Source organism: Maniola jurtina, chromosome 19, assembly GCF_905333055.1.
Source record: "Maniola jurtina chromosome 19, ilManJurt1.1, whole genome shotgun sequence".
NCBI classification, from domain to species: domain Eukaryota; kingdom Metazoa; phylum Arthropoda; class Insecta; order Lepidoptera; family Nymphalidae; genus Maniola; species Maniola jurtina.
The window spans coordinates 12875603-12896962 of NC_060047.1; the positions used below are offsets into that span (position 1 = coordinate 12875603).

The window sequence follows — 21360 nt, forward strand, 5'->3', positions numbered from 1 at the left end:
TACCTTTGCTATCACAGCTCGGATTTCGGAGGCGAAGGGAAAACCACACAGTATTCACTCACAAGACTAACGCATAGTTCACTGAGCACTTGTTTGGCAAATTTTCACTTATTCGTCATTAGATTTAAGTAATAAAATCAACAAGTAAAATTTTAGGATAAAGACGAACCACCCGTCACATTTCACTCCATTGACATTTGTCATGACAGATGACGTGAGTCGTAAGGTGAGAAAGTCGTTCAGGAATCACTATTAGTTATAATTATTTTTGACGTAATATATCTCTAAAAAGTTTTTAACATAAAACAAAGTAAAAGTAAAATATTCTTTATTGTACACCATGATAAAATTATAAATATATGAAATTATAACAAAATGGATTCCTGTACAAAAGGCGGCCTTATCGCTAATATAGCGATCTCTTCCAGGCAACCTTAGGGTGAGGAGATAATAAAAATTAAAGAAAGTGGAAGGGGTAATAAAATAAAGTAAATACTAAATACACATAATGTAGGTATGTAGTTATATAAAATTAAAAAAAAGTAATTAAAAGAGAAAGAAATTAAAAAAAAAAAATCTAAAATGTAGTTAGTTATTTTAATAACTTCATTTTTATGTCTTTTCCATATTTTTAGATTTTCTGTAGATTTTCTGATTTTCCATAGTTTTAGATGTTCTGTGTCGGACACCAACTAGCTAAGTATCAGCTGTTGTTTGTTGCATCGCCATCGACTTACAACATGTATAGAATAGAATAAAATAGAAATTGTAGAATAAAATAGAATTGTAGAATGGGTAAGATTTTAGGGTTCCGTAGGTACCTCAAAAGGAAAAACGGAACCCTCATAGGATCATTTTGCTGTCTGTCTGTCTGTCCGTCTGTCGAGAAAACCTATAGAGTACTTTCCGTTGCGTTGCGGCAAGCAATTAGGTAGGTAGGTTAGGTTAGGTTAGGTAGCAAGTTAAGGAAAAAATCTGAAAACTGAATTTGTGGTAACATCACAAAAAAAATTAAAATGTGTTCATGAACAAATAATTAGTATTTTCAATTTTCAAAGGTATCATATATATGATAGGGCTTCACTACATTCTAAAACAGATTTTATTTATTTTTATGCATGATAGTTTTTGATTTATATCGTGCATACCTAATGTCGAAGAAAATCGGGTATTTTTACGGAACCCTCGGCGCGTGAGTCTGACTCGCACTTGGCCGGTTTTTTTAGTGCTTTTGACTTTTTCAACTGAATCTACCACTGATTCGAATTAATGCCCTACCAACACCAACCAGCAAGTAACTCAGCCCTAGCTCTTTTCAAGTTTAACTTCAAACAATTCAAATTCAGAACCTCTGTTCTGTCTTTTTCTTTCTTTCTTCTTAGACCGTGCGCTTATCTGTGCGATGCATGCGTATGCGCATTACTAGCGTATAGACTGCAGACCTAATTACAAAGATACTAACTACTAACAACTGGCGAGTAACGCGGTGTTAACGCACCTTTAGGTAAAACGACACCTACGAGATTGCTTCAAAACACGGTCGTGCGTTCTCAATATAAAATATTTCCCTGAGCCAATTTTGATAAGATAGAAATGAAAAATACAACAATGAAATAATTATCACTTTTATTACTTCTACATGGGTAGGTACTTATATTACGCAATACAAAATAATAATAATTTTATTATTATATAAAAATACCAAACATTTCAATATCTTATACAGTTAATCAAACTTTAATATCACAAGTTTCTTAGAGCGAGAAATAGTTATGAAGGTTTAAACCTATTATTAATTACTAATAATATTTGATGCTTTTAAAAAACAGTAAAGAAGGAAAATAGATGGAAAATAGACATTTAAGTAATATGTAAGTAGGTATGTACAACATAATATATATATATGTATAGTTCGACAAGGCTCTTTTGGCGCGTGGCCAAAATCGGAACTAAAGCCGCCATATAAAGAAGTCCACTTGTTGTGCTTGTTGATAGTTCGCTGTGTCGGCATAAAGCGACAACTGCGCCCTCCCTCAAGTGCCAAAAGAGCTTTGTCGGACTGTACGTAAAGTTGATACGTTTTTTTGTGTTTTATCATATAAATGATTACAGATAAATAACTTAATTTAATTAGCTAGAAATGTTACATATAAAAAATAATATTTTATGGAAAAATCATGGAAACGCGTGTCGACAAAATAATTAAAAATGGGTGAAGCTGTAGCGCCATCTATTAACGGGTAGAATAACTAGCTGAAGACGTACTTGGCAAGCAATAAGTTGCGATGTTTAAATACTACAGCTTTTCACCAATAGATGGCAATAATAAAACTTTTGATCACTTTATTTTATTAAAATGATTAAAAGTATAGAAAAATAGCTAGTTTCGTGGATCATTTTAAGTCATTATTAATAATAAATGAGAGGAATTGTTTTACTATGACTTTAATACTTTTAAACTCGTCAAAGGTCTAGGATTTGTATACTTCTTACTTACGTTAGTTAAAAAATGTCTTGACGCTTGAACGTAAAACATAAATTGAACGTAAAATGTGAATGTAAAACAATAGTTTTTGAATAATTGGTACTGTACTAAGTATATACATGGCAATGCATTGTCCTTTTGTACTACGCAAGTCCTTAAATAAAAAATATTGCTGAGTTTGCGCGTTTTCTTATCGGGTAAGTAGTTGATTTTATTCCCTAGAAGTAATCATACACCACGCGATTTTTCTGTAGCATTCTTAAATATGGAAACTGTATGAAATTTCATACAATTTCCATATTGTATGAAACAAACAATTACCATGTCACAAGTGCGCGAGGAAAAATCGCGCGGTCAATTTTTGCAACTTGCCCTTACTCTTTTTATGAAAACAAGATTGACACAAGGAATGTATTTTTCAGTCAGTTACAAACTTATTTCTTGCTAGTCACGATTAATACAGATAGCGCGCGTCTTTTAGGGCAAAATGTTCGGTGTAATATTGCGCCGAGTCCTGCTTTTTTATTTTAGTTTCTGGCAACTTTACTCTATCCTACTTGAGTGCATTCAATACCCTGCGAAATAGTAAAATCGAATCGCAGTGCGCGCTTAGTTTTAGGGTTTTCCCCGATTTTCCCCCCAGAATTCTGTAATTGAAGTTGTAAAAAGCAGAAAGTCGCAGAAATTGTATGAAACCGCATGCACTCGCGAAAAAAAACGCATGAACGGCTTCCTATAATTTCCTTGTCATGGGTTTCTGCGGGAAAAATCGTAAAGAACTGCACATTGCGAGTTTACAATAAAGTCTTTATATCAAAACGAACGCTGCAAGTCCCATCTAACGCACCAACACATCAAGCACGCGAACATAACATTATTATCACAGTATAAGGAGGCACAGTAGCCCGACGCCTTTCGGAACTTCTGGCAGGTAATAACATACCATCCTTACAATGTGATATTATGTTAACAATGAAGTAGTAGTAAGTCCGTCACTGGCAGTGCTCGTTGGCGTCGACCACGCTGCTCTTCTTCCAGCCGAAGCAGAAGTAGCCCACGCCCAGCCCCAGCACCAGCGCCAGGCACAGCCACACGTTGTACGTCATGAACACCAGCATCAGCACGTACGACACCGTGGACTGGATCACGTGCAGGCAGGTTTGCACGAAGTGTGCTGACGAGAACATCGAGTACCTGCGAATTGACGACAAAATATGTTCATACCAGAGTTACAGAGTACGGATATTGTAAACACAAATTCACGGTTTTCCGATTTTTTCCCTTACTTCTTGCGCTATAAGGCCTACAACTCCTTGCCTTTCATGATTCTAAGTCAAGGGGCAGTAGTACTCTATAGGTTTTCTTGACAGACACGACAGACGGACAGAAAGAGTACCTCAGACCGACAGACAGACAATGAAGTTATCCTTTAAGGGTTCCTTTTTTAACCCCCGACCCAAAAAGAGGGGTGTTATAAGTTTGACGTGTGTATCTGTGTATCTGTCTGTGGCATCGTAGCTCCTAAATTGATGAACCGATTTTAATTTAGTTTTTTTTTGTTTGAAAGGTGGCTTGATCGAGAGTGTTCTTAGCTATAATCCAAGAAAATCGGTCCAGCTGTCTGAAAGTTATCAGCTCTTTTCTAGTTATTGTAACCTTCACTTGTCGGGGGTGTTATAAATTTTTAATTTACACTTGTTCCTTTTGAGGTGCGGATCTCTAAAAAGGAAAATAGATATAGTATTATAATTTAATATAACATGCATATTGAGTAGGAACATATTATTAAGATGACTCTATCAGGTTTCTCCTGATAAACCTAACTTACAACAGATTGAATAAAGAGTGGTCAGTGCCAGAGAAACGGAGATCACCGACAAGAAACAATGGAATCTCTGAGAAAAGAACTTTAGCATAAAAAATTAAAACATACAGGTCACGTAGGACTGTAATTTTGAAATCATAAAATGAATCAATCTTTTATGGCGTATTTGGGAAAACCAACATCGGGTATTTTTTCTCGATGGTTTGTTGTGGACTATTTTTTTATAACCAAATTAAACTACGTACCTTACAGTTACTTGTTATTAGGATTTTTATGGTTACAACTTACAACCTACCCTATATACGACTTTACAACTTTCCCTGATAAAAACCCAGATAGGTGACTAGGAATATAAGTGATTCAGTATTTATTACTTACCTACATTATATCCTAATCATTTGGCGTGTACCTGCCTATGTTATACCCATAGATAGTAATACATTATTATACTTAAGTATGTAAATTGTAAATACCTACCTAATGAGTTATCCTCGTAAGTATATTATTAAGGAAAACTGTCTGTTTCTTATTAAATTATTACCACAGTATCTATCCTAGAACTTTTTATAATGAATCAGCCTATAGTTACCTCATAGATAGATATTTACGGTCTCTCTTCTTACGTCCCGGCCACATACAACAGCATTCACAATGCCTTTGGCGTAACATGATTTTGGCATTAGACGTTAACCGTTCAAGTATGGCCATTCAGTTTACCGCGTTGATATCGCGATAGTTATGCTCACAGAAATCCAAATAATACTAATGGTTATGCTGTTGTTGGGCATTGCCACAGTCTTAGCTCGTGGTCGTCATTCAGCTGTGGCTTACATTCGTCTGCTCTCCTCCCTAACAGCTGCCTTTCTATTCCTCCTCAATTTCAATAAAATACGTCGTGTTTAAAATCAAGACTTACTTAACAACAGCAGGGCCAGAACAGGTCCCTCGGGCCCCACACTCGTTCTTGGCAATGTTGACCTGCGAGTCGGCAGTAGGGGCCACGGCGTTAGCATGTAACGCCTCCCGGTAGTACTTGAAGCCTTCATACAGCACGCTGGCGAGGAAGATGGCCACCGCTGAACCGAACAGCTCCAGGGCATTGGTGGTCTCCCAGCCTCTGAAGAGGATCTCCTGCTGTACGCCTGCGTGGAACTGGAATCAGGGAATATCTAGTTGAGAAATGAGTTGCTCTTATTTCACAAGTCTGATAAGTGATAACCCAGTTTAAGTGCTGAACTTTCATTTTCTATAGCACTTACATGAATAAATAGAAAATAATAGGGTTAGTAAGTATAGCTAATTAGTATCAGTAGAGTGGTTGTCGTACGGCGTGTAACAGGCAGATAACAACGTTATCAGTCACCGCAAACTGACCACGGTTGCAAACGCATAGAGTTTCCCACAGTAGCTGCGTACTGTGTACTGGAACTACTTACTGATATTTTCAGTTACGTGGTCTATGAATGCGTTTTTAGGGTTCCGTACCCAATGGGTGAAAATGGAGCCCTATTAATGTCACTCTGCTATCTGTCTGTCTGTCCGCGTGTCACAGGTCTCTAGCTCGTAGGCTAAATGAGTTAAAAAGCTGAAATTTTGGTAGAGCGTTGACCCAAAACCAAATATGGAATTAGAAATACTCAACAGAAGTTTTACTGCACAGGCAGGAGCTATCCTGCGCAGTTAAGCTCTATGGAGCATGGGCATTGATATGAAAGGTAACTGACCACCATGGCGTGTCCGTGTCCGCAGCTGTCGCCGTGGTCGCCGTGGTCGTGGTCGGCGTGGTCGTGCGCCGCCATCATGTCGTTGTGGTTCATTTTCTGAAAAACACACAAATTATATGGTAGACCTAATAACTCGACGTAAATTGTTATCATCATACCTACCATCTAATTATAAAAAATATTATTTTTGTATTATGTTCTTTTAATATAAAGTGGTGATAGCGTGGAAGGTGTCGGCCTCCTAAGCAAGGATTGCGGGGTTCGGTCCCGGGCAGGCACCTCTAACTTTTCGGAGTTATGTCATACTTAATAATATGTTGTGCTTAGATTAAGAATTGGACCAATCCTTAAATCTTACTTGTTGTGGTTTTTGCTTTAACGACGGAAGAAAACATCGTGAGGAAACCTTGCTTGAAAGTTCTCCATTATGTTCTCAACAAAGGTGTGTGACGTCTGCTAATCCGCACTTGGCGTGCGTGGTGGACTATGTCCAAACCATCCTCATTCTGACAGGAGTGCTCCGTAGTGAGCCGGCGATGGGTTGATGATAATGACAATAAGAAACAGTTAAAAATTATTTTGCTATAATCCGCCAACAGGATAAATCTGTATGGTCAAACATGCAGTTACAAGCTAAGCACCGCTTACCTTCCCAACCAAGCAATAAAGCCAAGTTCCCAAGCAAGCACTGCCACCACCATTCACATGCAACACCACACAAGACTTTTCCACTACTCTCGACGTACGTTTCGCCCCGACACCGGAGCATCCTCAGGAGATTTTGACTTTACAATGCTGTATTGTCAAGTAAAGTCAAAATCTCCTGAGGATGCTCCGGTGTCGGGGCGAAACGTACGTCGAGAGTAGTGGAAAAGTCTTGTGTGGTGTTGCATGTGAATGGTGGTGGCAGTGCTTGCTTGGGAACTTGGCTTTATTGCTTGGTTGGGAAGGTAAGCGGTGCTTAGCTTGTAACTGCATGTTTGACCATACAGATTTATCCTGTTGGCGGATTATAGCAAAATAATTTTTAACTGTTTCTTGCTAAACATGAACTTCCGCAAAGTAACGCCTGATTCTATCCAATATCGATAATGACAATGTAATATGTATCAACTTTGCATACCTACCTAATATTATAATCTATGGTAATTAAAGTCCTATTGGAAATGTCAAATCAAAAACAAACAATTTTTTTAACGTTTAGTTAACAAGATTTGACTGTTAGTATGTACAAAGTAAAAGAGACCGTGTTTGTGTGGTTTAAGAGATATCTTAGAGTAAATTCCGGCGCGGTTGCGCTGCTTTCACTGCGCAGTGCGCTTGCGCAACGCATCTGTCAATGCGCCAGCAGTTGCACAGCGCGGGATTTCCTAGATTTACTTGCGAAATCCTATACTTATCTAAATTGTACTTAGGTATTAGTTAAGAGGAAACAATTATTGTCAGAAAATATGTAGGAACTCGGAACACAGGCATTAGGTAGTTAGTTAGGTTTGCTTGGGTTGCCTGTTTACCGACTGTCACGATGAAAATTGAGCCATGAGTTATTTCAACCTGGGCACTACTTTTCTACCTCTATGACCTAAACTTATTGCGTCTCGGAATGAGAATGGATTTAGTATACTACCCTTACACCGATGATTACTCTGGTCAAGTGCGGATTAGCACTTGGCAGACTTCACCCTCCTTTGAGAACGTTATGGAGAAATCTTAGACACGCAATTCCCTCACGATGTTTTCCTTCACCGTTAAAGCAAGTTAATTGCTTAAAACGGACATAATTCCGAAAATCAGAGCTGCGCGATAGAACCCCGGATTCCCGGATTAAGATGCCGACGCCTTAACCACTAGGCTGTCACTGCTTGTTGCAGCAAGAATTGCGTCATGTGATAAAAATAGCGAATCACAAAAAGCCCAACTGGTCAATTTGTAGGTGCACCATCCATGTCCATTTTGCGAGGTAGCTACGTAATTAATTATTTATTATCACCACTATATCATCTTTCAAACCTAACAAATCGGACAAACAAAAGGTGTACAAATAGTACCTATTTTGAATAAATGATTTTGACTTTTGACTTTGACTTTGAGGCATAATGTTACTCTAGAAAAAACGTAACTCTGATAGGTGATGGTATCTACCTACCTCTACCTACCGTTCGGTAACCGGTAGTTACGCATCTCTGCAATGCTCAAGGTGAACCGGATCAGCACTTGATTGTACTTGAGAAAAAATTGTTGAAAGTGAATGTTCACTATTCTGTTATTGTTGATCATAAGAGCAACATACTTAGAATTAGCATAGGTACCTACTGTATCTACCTATGAACAGAAATAGCTATACGCGATCATAACAAGATCGCTAAAATGTAGTGAATAGCAAAAATAACTAACGTGACCGTATAGTGAGAAGCTACGGGTTTAATACACAGGTAGTAAAACTTTACAAATAATGGATAGATCTTATTAAGAAATTTTTCATTTTCATAAGGGGATTTCATTCCGGGGATCCACCCTACCGGCAAAGACTTGCTGCCAACCGATTGAGCGGTACGATGCCGTGTAGAAACCAAAGAAGTATGGGTTTAATAAAAACTGCATTCTACTTTAGCCCGCTTCCATTTTAGACTACATCATCACTTTCCACCAAAGGAATTGCAGTCAAAAGCTAACTTGTATCCGAAAATAATTAGGTAAAAAATCGGAAAAATTTGATAAAGTAGAAATACCTAAATGTGTTTGTAATGACCTCAATTTGAGTGGCGCCTTAGAAACAAGGCAAAAGCTCTTCGTTACAGACAGCTTGCTATCAAAATATATTTGCGTGTCCCGGGTCAAACACACATCGCAATGTCAAGGATGCACTACACGTAACACTTGCAGCCACATGCAGTCACACGCAGACAGGAAGGCACGTCCGCGATGTAGCGACCATAGTATCGACGCATCGCTTATTGAATTGTTTTACAATCCATATCAATTAATAGGAGTATGTACGATATAATAGAGTTAACTGAGTCCTGATCCATAAATTCAAAGTCATTTAGTGAGCTATGGAAACGGTAATGGGTGATGGTCAGGAAAGTCTTAGGCCATGCAGGAAATGAAAATGAAATGCCAAAACACAGTTACTTACATAGACCTACGATTTTTCGCTTGTTACTTATGAAAAATAGGTACATAGTGTTTTGGCATTTCAAGGCACCATCAAACCTCTGGAGCTCTGGGATGGTGCCCCATGTTATAACTAGTTTCCCTAAGATTAGATTAAATGGTCACGGTTTAAATACTTTAAAGAGATTAGTGAAAAGAGTGCTTAATTTTATATGTGCAGTATTAGCGATCGCCTGCGGCTTAACTCCCATAGAAATTTCGAAATATCCTTATTCCTTGTCTATAGGATTTTTTTTTGCAGAATTTTGACTTTCTAGGTCCAAGGGCTAGAGCTTGGGCCTAGAAACTTAGAAAGCTGGGCGTTGAGGAGGTTTTTCTTGAAGGAAGATGTTGTGTGATTCAGTGGGTGCCTGGTGGTCCATCGGTTATTTTTCGTCCAGGCTAATTGCATACAATGAGACAATGGCGTGCATCCGTAGCGAAGTCGTTCAGACTACGTCGAACGATGGGTGGGAGACTAGGAGCCAAATCGAATTCACCATATTTTGATGCCTAGTTTAAAATTGATTGATCTGGCCTTTAATTTTCTACGACAAAGAAAGCAATGTTATTTATTCTAGCCTTTTTTTAATTTTTAACATATTTTTTCCTATTTTTTTCTTTGTATTTTCTTCTTAATATTAATGCAGGTAAACATTTTTTTTTGATTATTTTTTTCCTTCAAATTAGTATACTTATACTAATTTGAAGGAAAAAAATATAAAATAACTGCAATGTTACTCGTATTATATTTATGAATTTTTAATTAAAACAATGAATTTAGTTTAATTTGAGTTTTAAGTAGGTACCTACTGTGAATTAGCTACAGCGATGTGAAAATGTGGAGTAGTTGCCAAAAAAAATCCGTTTAGATCCGTTTTTCCGTTTTCTTAATAACCGGGAAACTAGCATCTCCGAGATTTTATCGTATCAATCTTTCTTTCGTTTACAAGAATGTCCTCTAAGTATACACAAATTGTTTTTACACAGATTTCACTCAGAGCGTTCACCTCAGAAGTTTTTTGAACGAATCGTGAAGACATTTATTTTGCCTGAACTTTAAATTGTACTGTTTTTTATTAACTGTTGCAGCATAACAACTTCAAGGTCTCAAAATTGACCCAAATACGTCCGGAGTGTAATTTAATAAAATTGGTTCCGAAATTACGCAATTAGAAATAATGAAATTATTTTTAAAAGGCAAGATAGTTGACAGTATAAGTCAATCTCGTGCTAATCTTATATGTTGGCTTTACAAGGTCATATCATATCAGACAGATCCCCTAATCTGATTTATATGATTTGTACTGTTATGTATTATTATTACTTATTGATTGTACAAAGTTGTTCATTGATCGGCATCCTTTTTGGCTTATTTTTGCTATTCTCTCAATCTTTTGTTATTTATGTAGGTATGTCTGACAATTGACCTAATCTGGTACAGTATCAATATTTCCTGAAATAGAGATTATTATACAGTCAGTCTTTGAGACTTAAGTAAAAACTTTCAAAGTTAACGTTAATGCGAAAGCTGTTTTCATTTGTCCTTCAATCACGTCGCAACGGAGAAACGGATCGTCGTGATTGTCGTCCATTGCCATGGGATTTTTAAATACCTCCTGCTAGTTTTAAGTGTAAACCATGGATGGATATATTATATACGTACGTATATATTCTACGTACGTGATACGTACATAGAACGTACGTACGTTGTACGTGGATTTCTAAACGTAAGATTAGCGACAAAGCTTTGCATCCGTCCATATATTTGTACATCCTTAGTGTGGCGCTTCCAAAATTAATGGCACTAACGATAAAACGTGATCATTTCAGATCTCCAAGGCAGAGCTATGTAACTCCGGTGTAAGTTTTGAAAAGTGTCATGATAAGACTTTGAAATTTGAATGTGTTTTGAATACATGTTACTGTGCGCAAATCTGGTTAAAAGACGTTCCGCTTAAATTAATTTCTTTAGACTTTTTGGACATGTTGAAAATTGGCAAGTGTCGAAGCAAAATGTTTACGAAGTGACATCCGAGGTGCCGTTTTGAGGATGTTTGGTACTCATATCCGCTCATTGCGGTGTCTGTGGATAAACAATTATTATAGACCATCGTACCTGGAAGATTGCTAGTTTTACTACTCTATGACCTGACTTCCTGGATTCTATTGACTAAATTTCCTTTTATAAATATTATTTTAATAGCGAGCTACCTACTTATTTTTACTTATTCGTCTTACTAATTGTGGTATATTGAAAGTTTTAGTCGTGTCCATCAAAACAAAAGCGTTCACATTCACCGATATAATTTATTCACATTTACTGAAACATTCTTCAAACTTCTGAAACGTTTAAAACATTTTGTCGATGAGGCCATCTATCTGCCACGTATTACTGGAAACACTTGTATTTACATAATTGTGACTAATTTTCACGCATTTCTATACAGGTGGCAAAAGAATAACAAGATACTTGTTTGATAAAATTCTAAATGGGACCAATAAACCCACTTTATAAAGATATGCTTTCAATACCTGAAAGGATAATGGAACTTTTATTTTAAACAAGTGCAAAGGCATTCATGTTGAATCACTAAAACAATTAATGTGATAAAATACCTGCTTAAGTATACTTACCTAATTTTCACGCTTTGTTGTCTTTGTCCTTTTGTTTTATTCATAGCCAAATAATGTGGCTGAGTTGTATGACCATAACATAAAAAAATAAACTCGCTACGGGTCGAGACGGTCCCCCGCCTCATACCCCGATTGCCATCTCAACCTGTCGCGCACTATAGGAATCAGTTACCGTTCAAAAATAAATAAATACATATTTTTTAAAAGCCGTTATCTATTTAACCTGTAAAACTGGTAATTTTTAATTACATTTTACCATAATTTTACTTAATTAGAAAGAAACACACACAGTTTTTAGGGTTCCGTATCTTCAAAGAAAAAAGGAACCCTAATAGGGCCATTTTATTGTCTGTATGTTTGTCTGTCAAGACCTGTAAACTTCCCCGTTGAATCATGGGCGGATAGCAATGTCTCCAGTAATGGGAAAAATCGTTTTGTGGTTACTACTTACTAGGGATTTAAACTTGGACCATTTTTCAAATCCGGAATTGTGTTTTGATTGCTCAACGTTTCAACTCCGGAGTTCTGGAGTTTCAAAGCTTGGAAAAAGTAGCCCGTGAGTATATATAATGAATAATGTGTTTGATTTGAATATTTCTAGCACTTTAATCTGTTAAGCATAAAATAAAACAAACCCAAACTTTTTTGGACAGTTGATTAGTTACATCACAAAGGGTCCGACTCTTTTTTCCCGGACTTTTTTAACAGGGCTCTCTCCGTCACTCGTTTCATACAATCGTAGTTCCAATTTCATTTGAATATTAAGCAACCAAAGTCCATGAAATTTTGCAGACATATTCTAGAAACTAATATCTGTGTCCGTGGTGTTTTAGATTTTTCTAAAAATATGTAGTTTTATTACAGGGCCTCAAAGATTTGTATGAAAATTTTTAAGACCGCGTAACTTTGAAACCGAATATTTTAACAGAAATCTGGAAAACCACAGACATAGATATTAGTTTCTAGAATATGTCTGCAAAATTTCATGGACTTTGGTTGCTTAATATTCAAATGAAATTGGAACTACGATTGTATGAAACGAGTGACGGAGAGAGCCCTCTTAATTTCTTAAACTAGATGAGTTTTTGGGCAGCAAGATGTTGCAAGCCAATCGCCCTACAGTCAGTTTCGTATTCCGACACCGAAGGCCGAGTTACGAGTATGACACTATTTACTAAATCATTGATCAATGAGTAAGTACCTATGGATAAGTAAACTGACGGTCGGATTCGAAATATTGATATTCGAAATATTAAGACTGTTATCAGTTACCACAATTCAAACTTAAACTGAGATAGGTATAGGTGCTTACATAATATTATATTTTGATAACAGAGAAGATAAATATGAACTTACTAGTTGATGCCCACGATTTCTTAAATTCTTCTTAGTTCTGTTTTCTAAAATTTTCGTTTTTGACACGTCCATTATATAATTATTAGTGCATCTGTAGGTACACTATTTTTTGGAGAGTATTAGTTTTTTATGGCTTGTATTAAATAAAACAGAATAAAGTAAAAAGTTTCATCGGCGTGGATATGGGTTTTTAAGAATCCTGTGGAACTCATTATTGGGATAAAACATAAGATATCTTCATTCAGTGATTTCAGTTGTGTGATTAATTTATTACCTACTATTTGTAACCGATATGTCATTTTTTTTTTAAATAATTACTTTGAATTGAGTGATAATAATCATCAATAATATATACATTTATAGTAGGTACTACGTGCTACATTAATTTATGGTATATAGTTATAAATTATTATCAGCATACGTGGAAACAGGTGGCAGTAACCGATAACACCTAACAGGCGTTTAGTTAAAGTTATTGCAGCCTGAAATGTTTTACATCGCCCTAAGTGATAAAAATCAATTACCTACTTGTGCACCTCATACCTACCTAGACCCTATACCTATGTGTACATCGATGCTTAACACACACCTATACGACAGGTTGAGATGGCAAACGGAGTGGGGACGCCCGCACACCCGCACAGCTTCCGCGCTTACCCGCTGCGGGTGAGCGCGGGTGACGTGCGGGGGACGTGCGGGTGTGCGGAGCGTCCCCCCGCCTCATACCCCGATTGCCATCTCAACCTGTCGCGTACTAAGTGATCGAGGAACCGTGACTTTTCATTTAAACATGGAAATTATAAATAAGTATTGTAATTCGCGACGTTGTACCGCAATCTTTATTCATGTGCTTTTACTTGCATTCGGAATATTTTTTTACTAAACAGCCGACAACTGAAACGTGTCTAATAGGGTTGCCACCTGCTACTTTTTGATTTACGGGTTACTAGCATCAAAAAAAGCTTAAAAAGCTTAATAAAAACTAGACTCTTAACTATAATAATTGGCATATCGTACAATACATATATTCATTTTTCCCTATTAGTAACAGGTTTGATTTCGGTAAAAAAAAAATTGGTAGGTACCTTACGCTCTAAATTTTTCAATCGAATGCAATAGGCTCCCCGTGCGAAGCCGTGGCGGGTCAACTAGGTAGTTCATAAATAAAATAACTACTAGGTTACCTAATTACTTACTTAATTTTAGAAAAGCTTCGACTTAGATAATATTATATTCCTAACTCGTAAGTGTGTTTTTCTTCGTAATGTTAACTAAAAATAATTCTTGTGGAACCATACCTATTTCAAAAGCAAATAGATAGGTAGGTATTAATATCTAATCGATGATTCTGTAAACATCCTCGGTAATCTGAGGTAAACATGTTCAGTGCTCACTGTTCGAAAACATTTGACATTAAAAAGTTGGATACAAATACTGTACAGTTGTTCATGTATATTTCGGTACTGTAGCTACCTATTTATCCATAGTTATTAATTTAGACGATAAACCTTGGGAGAAAAAACTCGAAGTCGTAAACTAAATATACTAGAAGTCGTCGCTTTGTTAAAGAATCAACACCTACCAAAATAGCTTCAAACTGTTATCCAACAACATTATGCAAATTATGGGATTGTATAACAGTAACATTCTATAAAAGTAAACATCACGATATAACGTGCTAGAAGCATTCATAGGCGCTATTGTATTTCGCACAACGAGACAAGGAAATCGGTGCATGCAGCTCGCAGTTTGAACTCTGAAACTAGATTTGCGAACCGGTTCTGCATCGGCCAAGTCCTAGCTAACCTAACCCGAACCCTGTTTAATGTTTTTAACGGTTCGACTCCACTACCAGGATTCGGCAAATGCTTCGGGATATCGCGAATCGTGTGGCCGGCGGCAATCGTGTCGTTCCGCTCATTGACACTACGAATAGTTGGGGCGAATATAGATTTTTTAAAATCTCGCGGGAGCTCACCCTCGCCACTTGCCAGATGATCTGGCAAGTGGCGTGGGTGAGCTCCCGCGATCTGGCCCAGATCCTTTTTTCCACGCATATGCAAACTGTGGAATCAACTTCCTTCTGCGGTGTTTCCATTAGCTTACAACACGGGGTTATTTATGGAGCGGACCGACAAATTCCTGAAAGGCCGGCAACACATTCACGGTTCCTCTGGTACTGTGCGGCCAGTGGATCGCCCGAACTCGAATTATTTGCCGAATGCCGATAGTGGAGCCATACCATAACTATTGGGTCTTAAGCTCTTAAGGTTGTGATTGCTATTGTTATGGACGGGCTTACACTAAAACCCAAATTCGTACCAAAAGGTATCGTCAAGGTCTGCCAGTTTACGGACGGACACGTAGGTAACCTAGGAGTCGTTCGCTTCTCTTAAAAGTCAAGATGTATGCAGAAGGATCTGGGAATCGACCACATTATTATCCCAAGAAAACTACTTGCCTACTACCATTAAATATGTAATTAGTGGAAAGGGACGCACGCACAGAGAAAGAAGTAGATACAGTAGGCAACCCTGTATCAAAGTTATATCACAGAAGACCAGCCATATTCGAAATATTATACAACGCTGTCGGCCAACGGTGATCGGGTCATTTGATGTAATTGAAAACAATGAAGTCCCAGACAAGGGGCCGAGAGGAGAGCCCGTCCTCAGAGGACTGGATTTGCAGTGTAACGGATATTCGCCATTATCGTCTCATATTATCTGCCGTCTTATGTTATACACGGCAGGCTAGAGTTCACTACTTCCTTATACAAGATCTCCAGATTAAGAGGGGTCTCTCCGTCACTCGCTCCATACAAACGTAGTTTCAATTTCATTTGAATATTAAGCAACCAAAATCCATGAAATTTTGCAGGCATATTCTAGAAACTAATATGTATTGCCTGATGTTTTCCAGATTTTTGTTAAAATATTCGGTTTCAAAGTTACGCGGTCTTAAAAATTTACATACAAATCTTTGAGCCCCTGTAATTTTAAAAACTACATATTTTTAGAAAAATCTAAAACACCACAAGCACAGATATTATTTCTAAAATATGTCTACATTTCATGGACTTTGGTTGCTTAATATTCAAATTGGAACTTGGAATTAAATTGGAAAAAAATTGGAACTACGATTGTATGAAGTAAGTGACGGAGAGAGTCCTGTTCCTCAACATTATTAGCTATACAGTTTAAGAATTTATGAGAGGTAGGTCCTAGATTGAATGAATCTACTTCGAATTCGTTGAGAAGAAACAGAAAAAACTCAAGAAAATTAACCAAATTGCTATAAACAAGAACATTATAATAAAAAAACCTCTAACGACACAAAAACATCTAAAAAGTAAAAAAATAATAAGCATATAATATGTATTGACCCTTTAGTAAAGATTTTATCCAAGCCATTGTTGCGTCGCATCGGGTGACCGCTAAAGGTAACAGAAACAGCTATGAAAGTCATTTGTTGTAGAAAGAATAGTTACCAGTTGTACATTGCCGGTATGACAAAACTTATTACTCAACTTATTCGTGGGCCAGTAGGTACCTAGTACCTACTAATAAGGAAAACCAGCTTAGTGTATTCGAATGTGTTAGGTTCTTCCCATTCAACTGAGATCATAAAAACTAAGAGCAGATACGTTTAGGTCTTATTCCGAGCTGCAAAAATGCTGGATGAAATGAAATGAAATAAATGAATGTTGTCGGTTTCTAAGGGCCTACAGAAAACAGCAATTGTCAACGTTTGCAACTACTTAGTTCGTCTGAGCATAGTAAAGTGCGAGTCAGACTTGCGCACCGAAGGTTCCGTAGTACAATTTTGACATTTTTCACGATAAATCAGAAGAAAATGCATAAAAATAAGTAAAAATCTGTTTTAAAATGTACAAATAGAGCCCTTTCAAATAGGTACTCTACTTGGTACAGTAATCTTACTTTGAAAGTTAATACTTAAATTATTTATTGATTAACAAATTTTAATTTTATTTTGTGATGTAACCACAAGTTCACGGTTTCCGCATTTTTCCCCTTACGTCTGCTATAAGCTCTACCTATCTGTCTTTCATGATTTTAGGTCAATAGGAAGTAGTTACCTTATAGGTTTTCTTGACGGACACGACAGACAGACAGGAGCCCTAAAAATCTAAAGGCACACCTACATGTACATTTTTTTGTATAATACATTATACATTTTTTAAATACATTATACATTTTTTTTGTATAATGTATTATTGTTGTGTATTGTTGTTGTGTGGTGTGTTTTTTGTATTATTTATTTTTGTAGTTTACTAGAAAAACAAACCAAAGACAACAATAAGATAGACTACCTAAAGAAAACAAAGTTTTTCAAAATTCTTACGAGAAAAGAAGTTTGCAGTGAATGTTCCGTTAGCAAAACTAATCCCTTTATTAACGGAGCGTTATAAGTAGGCAAGTAGGTATGTTGAATTTGGTATGCTCAGCTGTTTTGTTTTAACTTTAAAGTAATATATAGGTATTTTGCTTTTCCACTTGATACATTAAACAATTGTAATAATTAGTTATGGGTACGTTGTATTTAACTATTCAGTATTCAGTTACCAGCACTAATTTCAAGGTATGCACGTAATCGCACGATTTTAAAACATGCAACGAAATATCGACAGTTAAAAACACCAAAGTAATCATTGTATGTACCCATAGTATGTATCTACAATATAAAATGGCACATAATCTACTTGTTTCATACAAGGTGTTAGATAATGTCCGAAACATCCCGGCAAGCTCAGGTTAGGACCGATGTGTAGATGTACCCAAAAAATAATAGCCCTGTAGCGTGATACCCATGGGAGATAATAATATGAGGACTTAAAGAATTTGTTTAATCTCCAATGTTACAACCCTGCAAACAGCTGCTCGCAGAGATGAATTCTTAAAAAACTTCTATGAACGCGAAAGACCGTTTGATTTGAACATTCGCGTTCGTCAAGTAACAGAGACAACGAAAGAATCTATGGCACTAACATATTTTGATTCTACATACTGCATTGGTCATATTACTTATAATATGATTTATCAAAGACGCTGATGGATGGATTTGAATCACCTAAGGGATGATTTATGCTAGATCGTGCCACGTCCGAGACACAGATCGGAAAATGTATGAGACCACATCAGGCCGTACCGTGTCCGAGTCTTCCGAGCCTCGTCCGTGTTACCTGCGTTTCTTCATACAAAATTGCAATTCGTGGATCGTCTGCGCGTCGGACGTGCCTCGATCGTGGCACGCGGCTCGGACCCGGTACGGTCTAGCATAAATCATCCCTTAATCAGTGTTGCGCAAAATATCGTTTTACAACACGAGCCAGATCTGCTGTATCAACAAGTATCCATTACTTTATTACCTAAGTACCTACTTACGTTACGTAAAACATTATTATTTCTTCATAAATTATTGATTTTACTGGCTAAAGTTTTAATAAAATACTTGATTAATCATAGTTATTTCTAGAGTGAAATTGTTACCTCTCTACTTTTCTTAGCTCTTGGATTGACAAGAATTGTACTGACTCCACGGTACTCTATACATAGAAGGCACAGAAATCCAAATACTAAAACAGACAGACGACAGACAGACAGACAGACCGACAAAGAAGTGATTTTATAAGGGTTCCTTTTGAGGTACGGAACCCTAAAAACCGATAGACGTTTGGGTCCCAAGGCTTGGGACTTGCTTGGACAAGGCTTGGCTAGAATGGCGGTTTCGCACCGGACAGGATGGAAACCCCTCATTAAGATGTCTTGTTTGTTTTTATCTTTTTTTTTACTACTTTGCAATCAGTTATCTCTATGTATGAGCTATCTATGAGGTTTACCCAGAAAAGTTTCTCATTAGCATGACTACGGAAGTATACGGAACCCCACGTTATGTGTATTCCGACACACACTTGACCAGTTTCTGAACGATGTGTAGGTGACTAGTGGTACTAGCAACTGGAAATCCAGCACGTAACGTAACATGTGGCCGCAGTCGGTGAGCTAATAAAGGTCAACCATTGTAATGTTATGTGCTTACTCAAATTTACGTAAGTAAATACCTACTTGGTTTTTACCATCTACCGCTCTTTATTATGGTTATGAGTTTTTACACAAGCTCTACTCTTATCATTTTGCTTTTATTCTATGTATTATTTTTTACTGAGTTTGTTAAATAAATGTTAAATTATAACATAATAGAATACTATTTTATCTTATGATTATTGTTATAAAATACAAAAATTAGGTAGCAAAGAGAGTTTTAATGAAAAATATCACTAGGTAGATAGATATGCCAAATTCTCCTGTGGGTGTACAGTGTACACCCCACGCGGCTTTCTTAGTTGCGGCGCGCGGCGTCCTTATTCAGGAAGAGTTCTACGTATCACTACACTATTACCTATAGGTAGGACAGTAGATCTCGAAGCCTCCCAAGGGCCAAGTCTCAATATGCGCTTAGAGTGGCCAGGGTGGTTTTATATAAAAGTCCTATATAACTCGATATCTTTCCCAGGACGTGGGGTATAAATATTAAGAAGATTTCCTACTCGCTAACAAAAAAGGAAATCTGGTAAACCTGAAGTCAGTTCAGTTTCCAGTTTTTTTGTGAAAAATTATAAATAATACCTAAGAACATAAGTCATTTAAATTATAGTAAAGTACTTAAATAGCTATTCAAAAGTCAATAACAGCATAAAACAAGATTATTAGAAAATGTAAAATCTATCTAAGTTGATTAGCTGGAAAAATTGTTATATTATTGGTAGTCACCAGGTAACAATAACCTAACTCGAAATATCCAGGTATTTATAGTGTTTAGAAACCAGAAACTTAAAATATTTTTTCTTGGGCAATTTTTAATAACCTTTGTTTTAGAGATAATTTAATAGGATGTGACACAGATCTAACTTTTACCTATAAAATTATTAAAATATTTTTTGATAATTTTAGCCTAGGTTAGTAAGTACTTTTGTAAACGTAATTTTTTGTCAATATAACAACTTAACACAAGCAGTTGCGGTTCTGCAATTTACAACAATCATCAACAGTAAAAATTACAGTAGGTTCAACGCTTAAAAATAATAACAAACCATTATAAATAACAAGGACAATCGTCCTACAAAATATTCACTGTAGCCATAAATAATTTCCTATCAAACTCACCGATATTCACTTGTAACAACAACCACGATTTTTTTAAACAAAAAAGTTTTTTATGTCAACACTGGCACGAAAAAAAGTTCGCAAAAATTAAAAATAAAACAAGTCAAAAATTGGCGCGAACGTCTACGGGCAGCGGCTGAGCGCGCGGGAGTGTTTTTAGTTCAAACTTCGAACCATAGTGTAGTACTAGTATAATATCATAGTATGTTGGTGTAGAGACAGGAACGCGGTGTCAAATTACGGTCGGTGCAGCGATATAAGAGTTACGTCACTATACGTACATTTTACACTTGCATCCAGAGACATGCTATAACTATGCCACGATAAAAAAGACCCATTCGTTAAAACTAAAGTTATTTTAGAACTAGATGATGCCTGAGACTTCGTCCATGTGGATTTAGATGTTTTAAAACCCCACGGAAACTCATCGTTTTTCCGGGATGAAAAATAACTTGTGCCAGTCTACAGGATGCAAGCTACTCGTATCTAGCTGTAACTTACATAATAATTGGTTAAACCGATAGGCCTTTAAGTATCCCTTGAGTAATCTTTGATTTACCGGGATAAACATAGAAAGTAGTCTATGTCCGTCCCCAGCATGTAAGCTAATTCTGGTAGTTTGACGATTTGGTGTTAAGTTTAGTAAGTTATTATTTTTCAAAACAATGTAAACGTTTACACTTTTACTTATTTAAAAAGTCATCGAAAATAGAGTCCATTCTTACTTATTGTAAGTATATTATAAAAAACTTATCAAAATCTAACGCTATATTATGCTGTATAAACGCTGTCACTGGTTAGTTAACTTTCCCTTATAGCGACATGAACTGGTTTATCGTCGGGTCTGCAATACGTTTACATAGTTATCGATGTAATTTTATTAACCTCTCCAAAACATCGATTTAATGGGGCAACTTCTTTCTTTTATTGTAATGAAATCTGGATGAACGAGTTTTATCATGGACTTATTTGACCAGCTAGTTGGTCAAAATAATA

At 36.6% G+C, this 21360-nt stretch overlaps 2 protein-coding genes across 3 annotated transcripts in view; both read right to left on the reverse strand.

The window, feature by feature from the left end:
* The window catches only part of LOC123874935 (serine/threonine-protein kinase D1), a 62853-nt gene extending 62591 nt beyond the window's left edge, over positions 1–262 (reverse strand). For both annotated transcript variants that reach the window (XM_045920509.1, XM_045920508.1), the window contains exon 1: positions 4–262. The gene's annotated coding sequence lies outside the window, so the exon portion shown is untranslated. The remainder of the gene's footprint in view (positions 1–3) is intronic.
* A 1349-nt stretch (positions 263–1611) lies between these two features.
* Positions 1612–20580, reverse strand: LOC123874965 (high affinity copper uptake protein 1-like). Its single transcript, XM_045920565.1, has 4 exons — positions 20365–20580; positions 6035–6130; positions 5227–5462; positions 1612–3679 (listed from the first exon to the last, which is right to left on the reverse strand). Exons 2-4 carry the CDS (start codon positions 6125–6127, stop codon positions 3478–3480), a joined length of 531 nt encoding a protein of 176 aa, XP_045776521.1. The 5' UTR covers positions 6128–6130; positions 20365–20580; the 3' UTR covers positions 1612–3477.
* Positions 20581–21360: the final 780 nt, after the last annotated feature.

What these genes read in the sequence shown, in the direction of transcription:
- LOC123874965 (XM_045920565.1), bottom strand. Translation starts at nt 6,127, where the DNA reads ATGAACCACAACGACATGATGGCGGCGCACGACCACGCCGACCACGAC. An exon ending in GACACGGACACGCCATGGTG is followed by an intron (nt 5,463 to 6,034) that starts GTCAGTTACCTT and finishes CCCTGATTCCAG; the next exon opens with TTCCACGCAGGCGTACAGCA. An exon ending in TCTGGCCCTGCTGTTGTTAA is followed by an intron (nt 3,680 to 5,226) that starts GTAAGTCTTGAT and finishes GTCAATTCGCAG; the next exon opens with GTACTCGATGTTCTCGTCAG.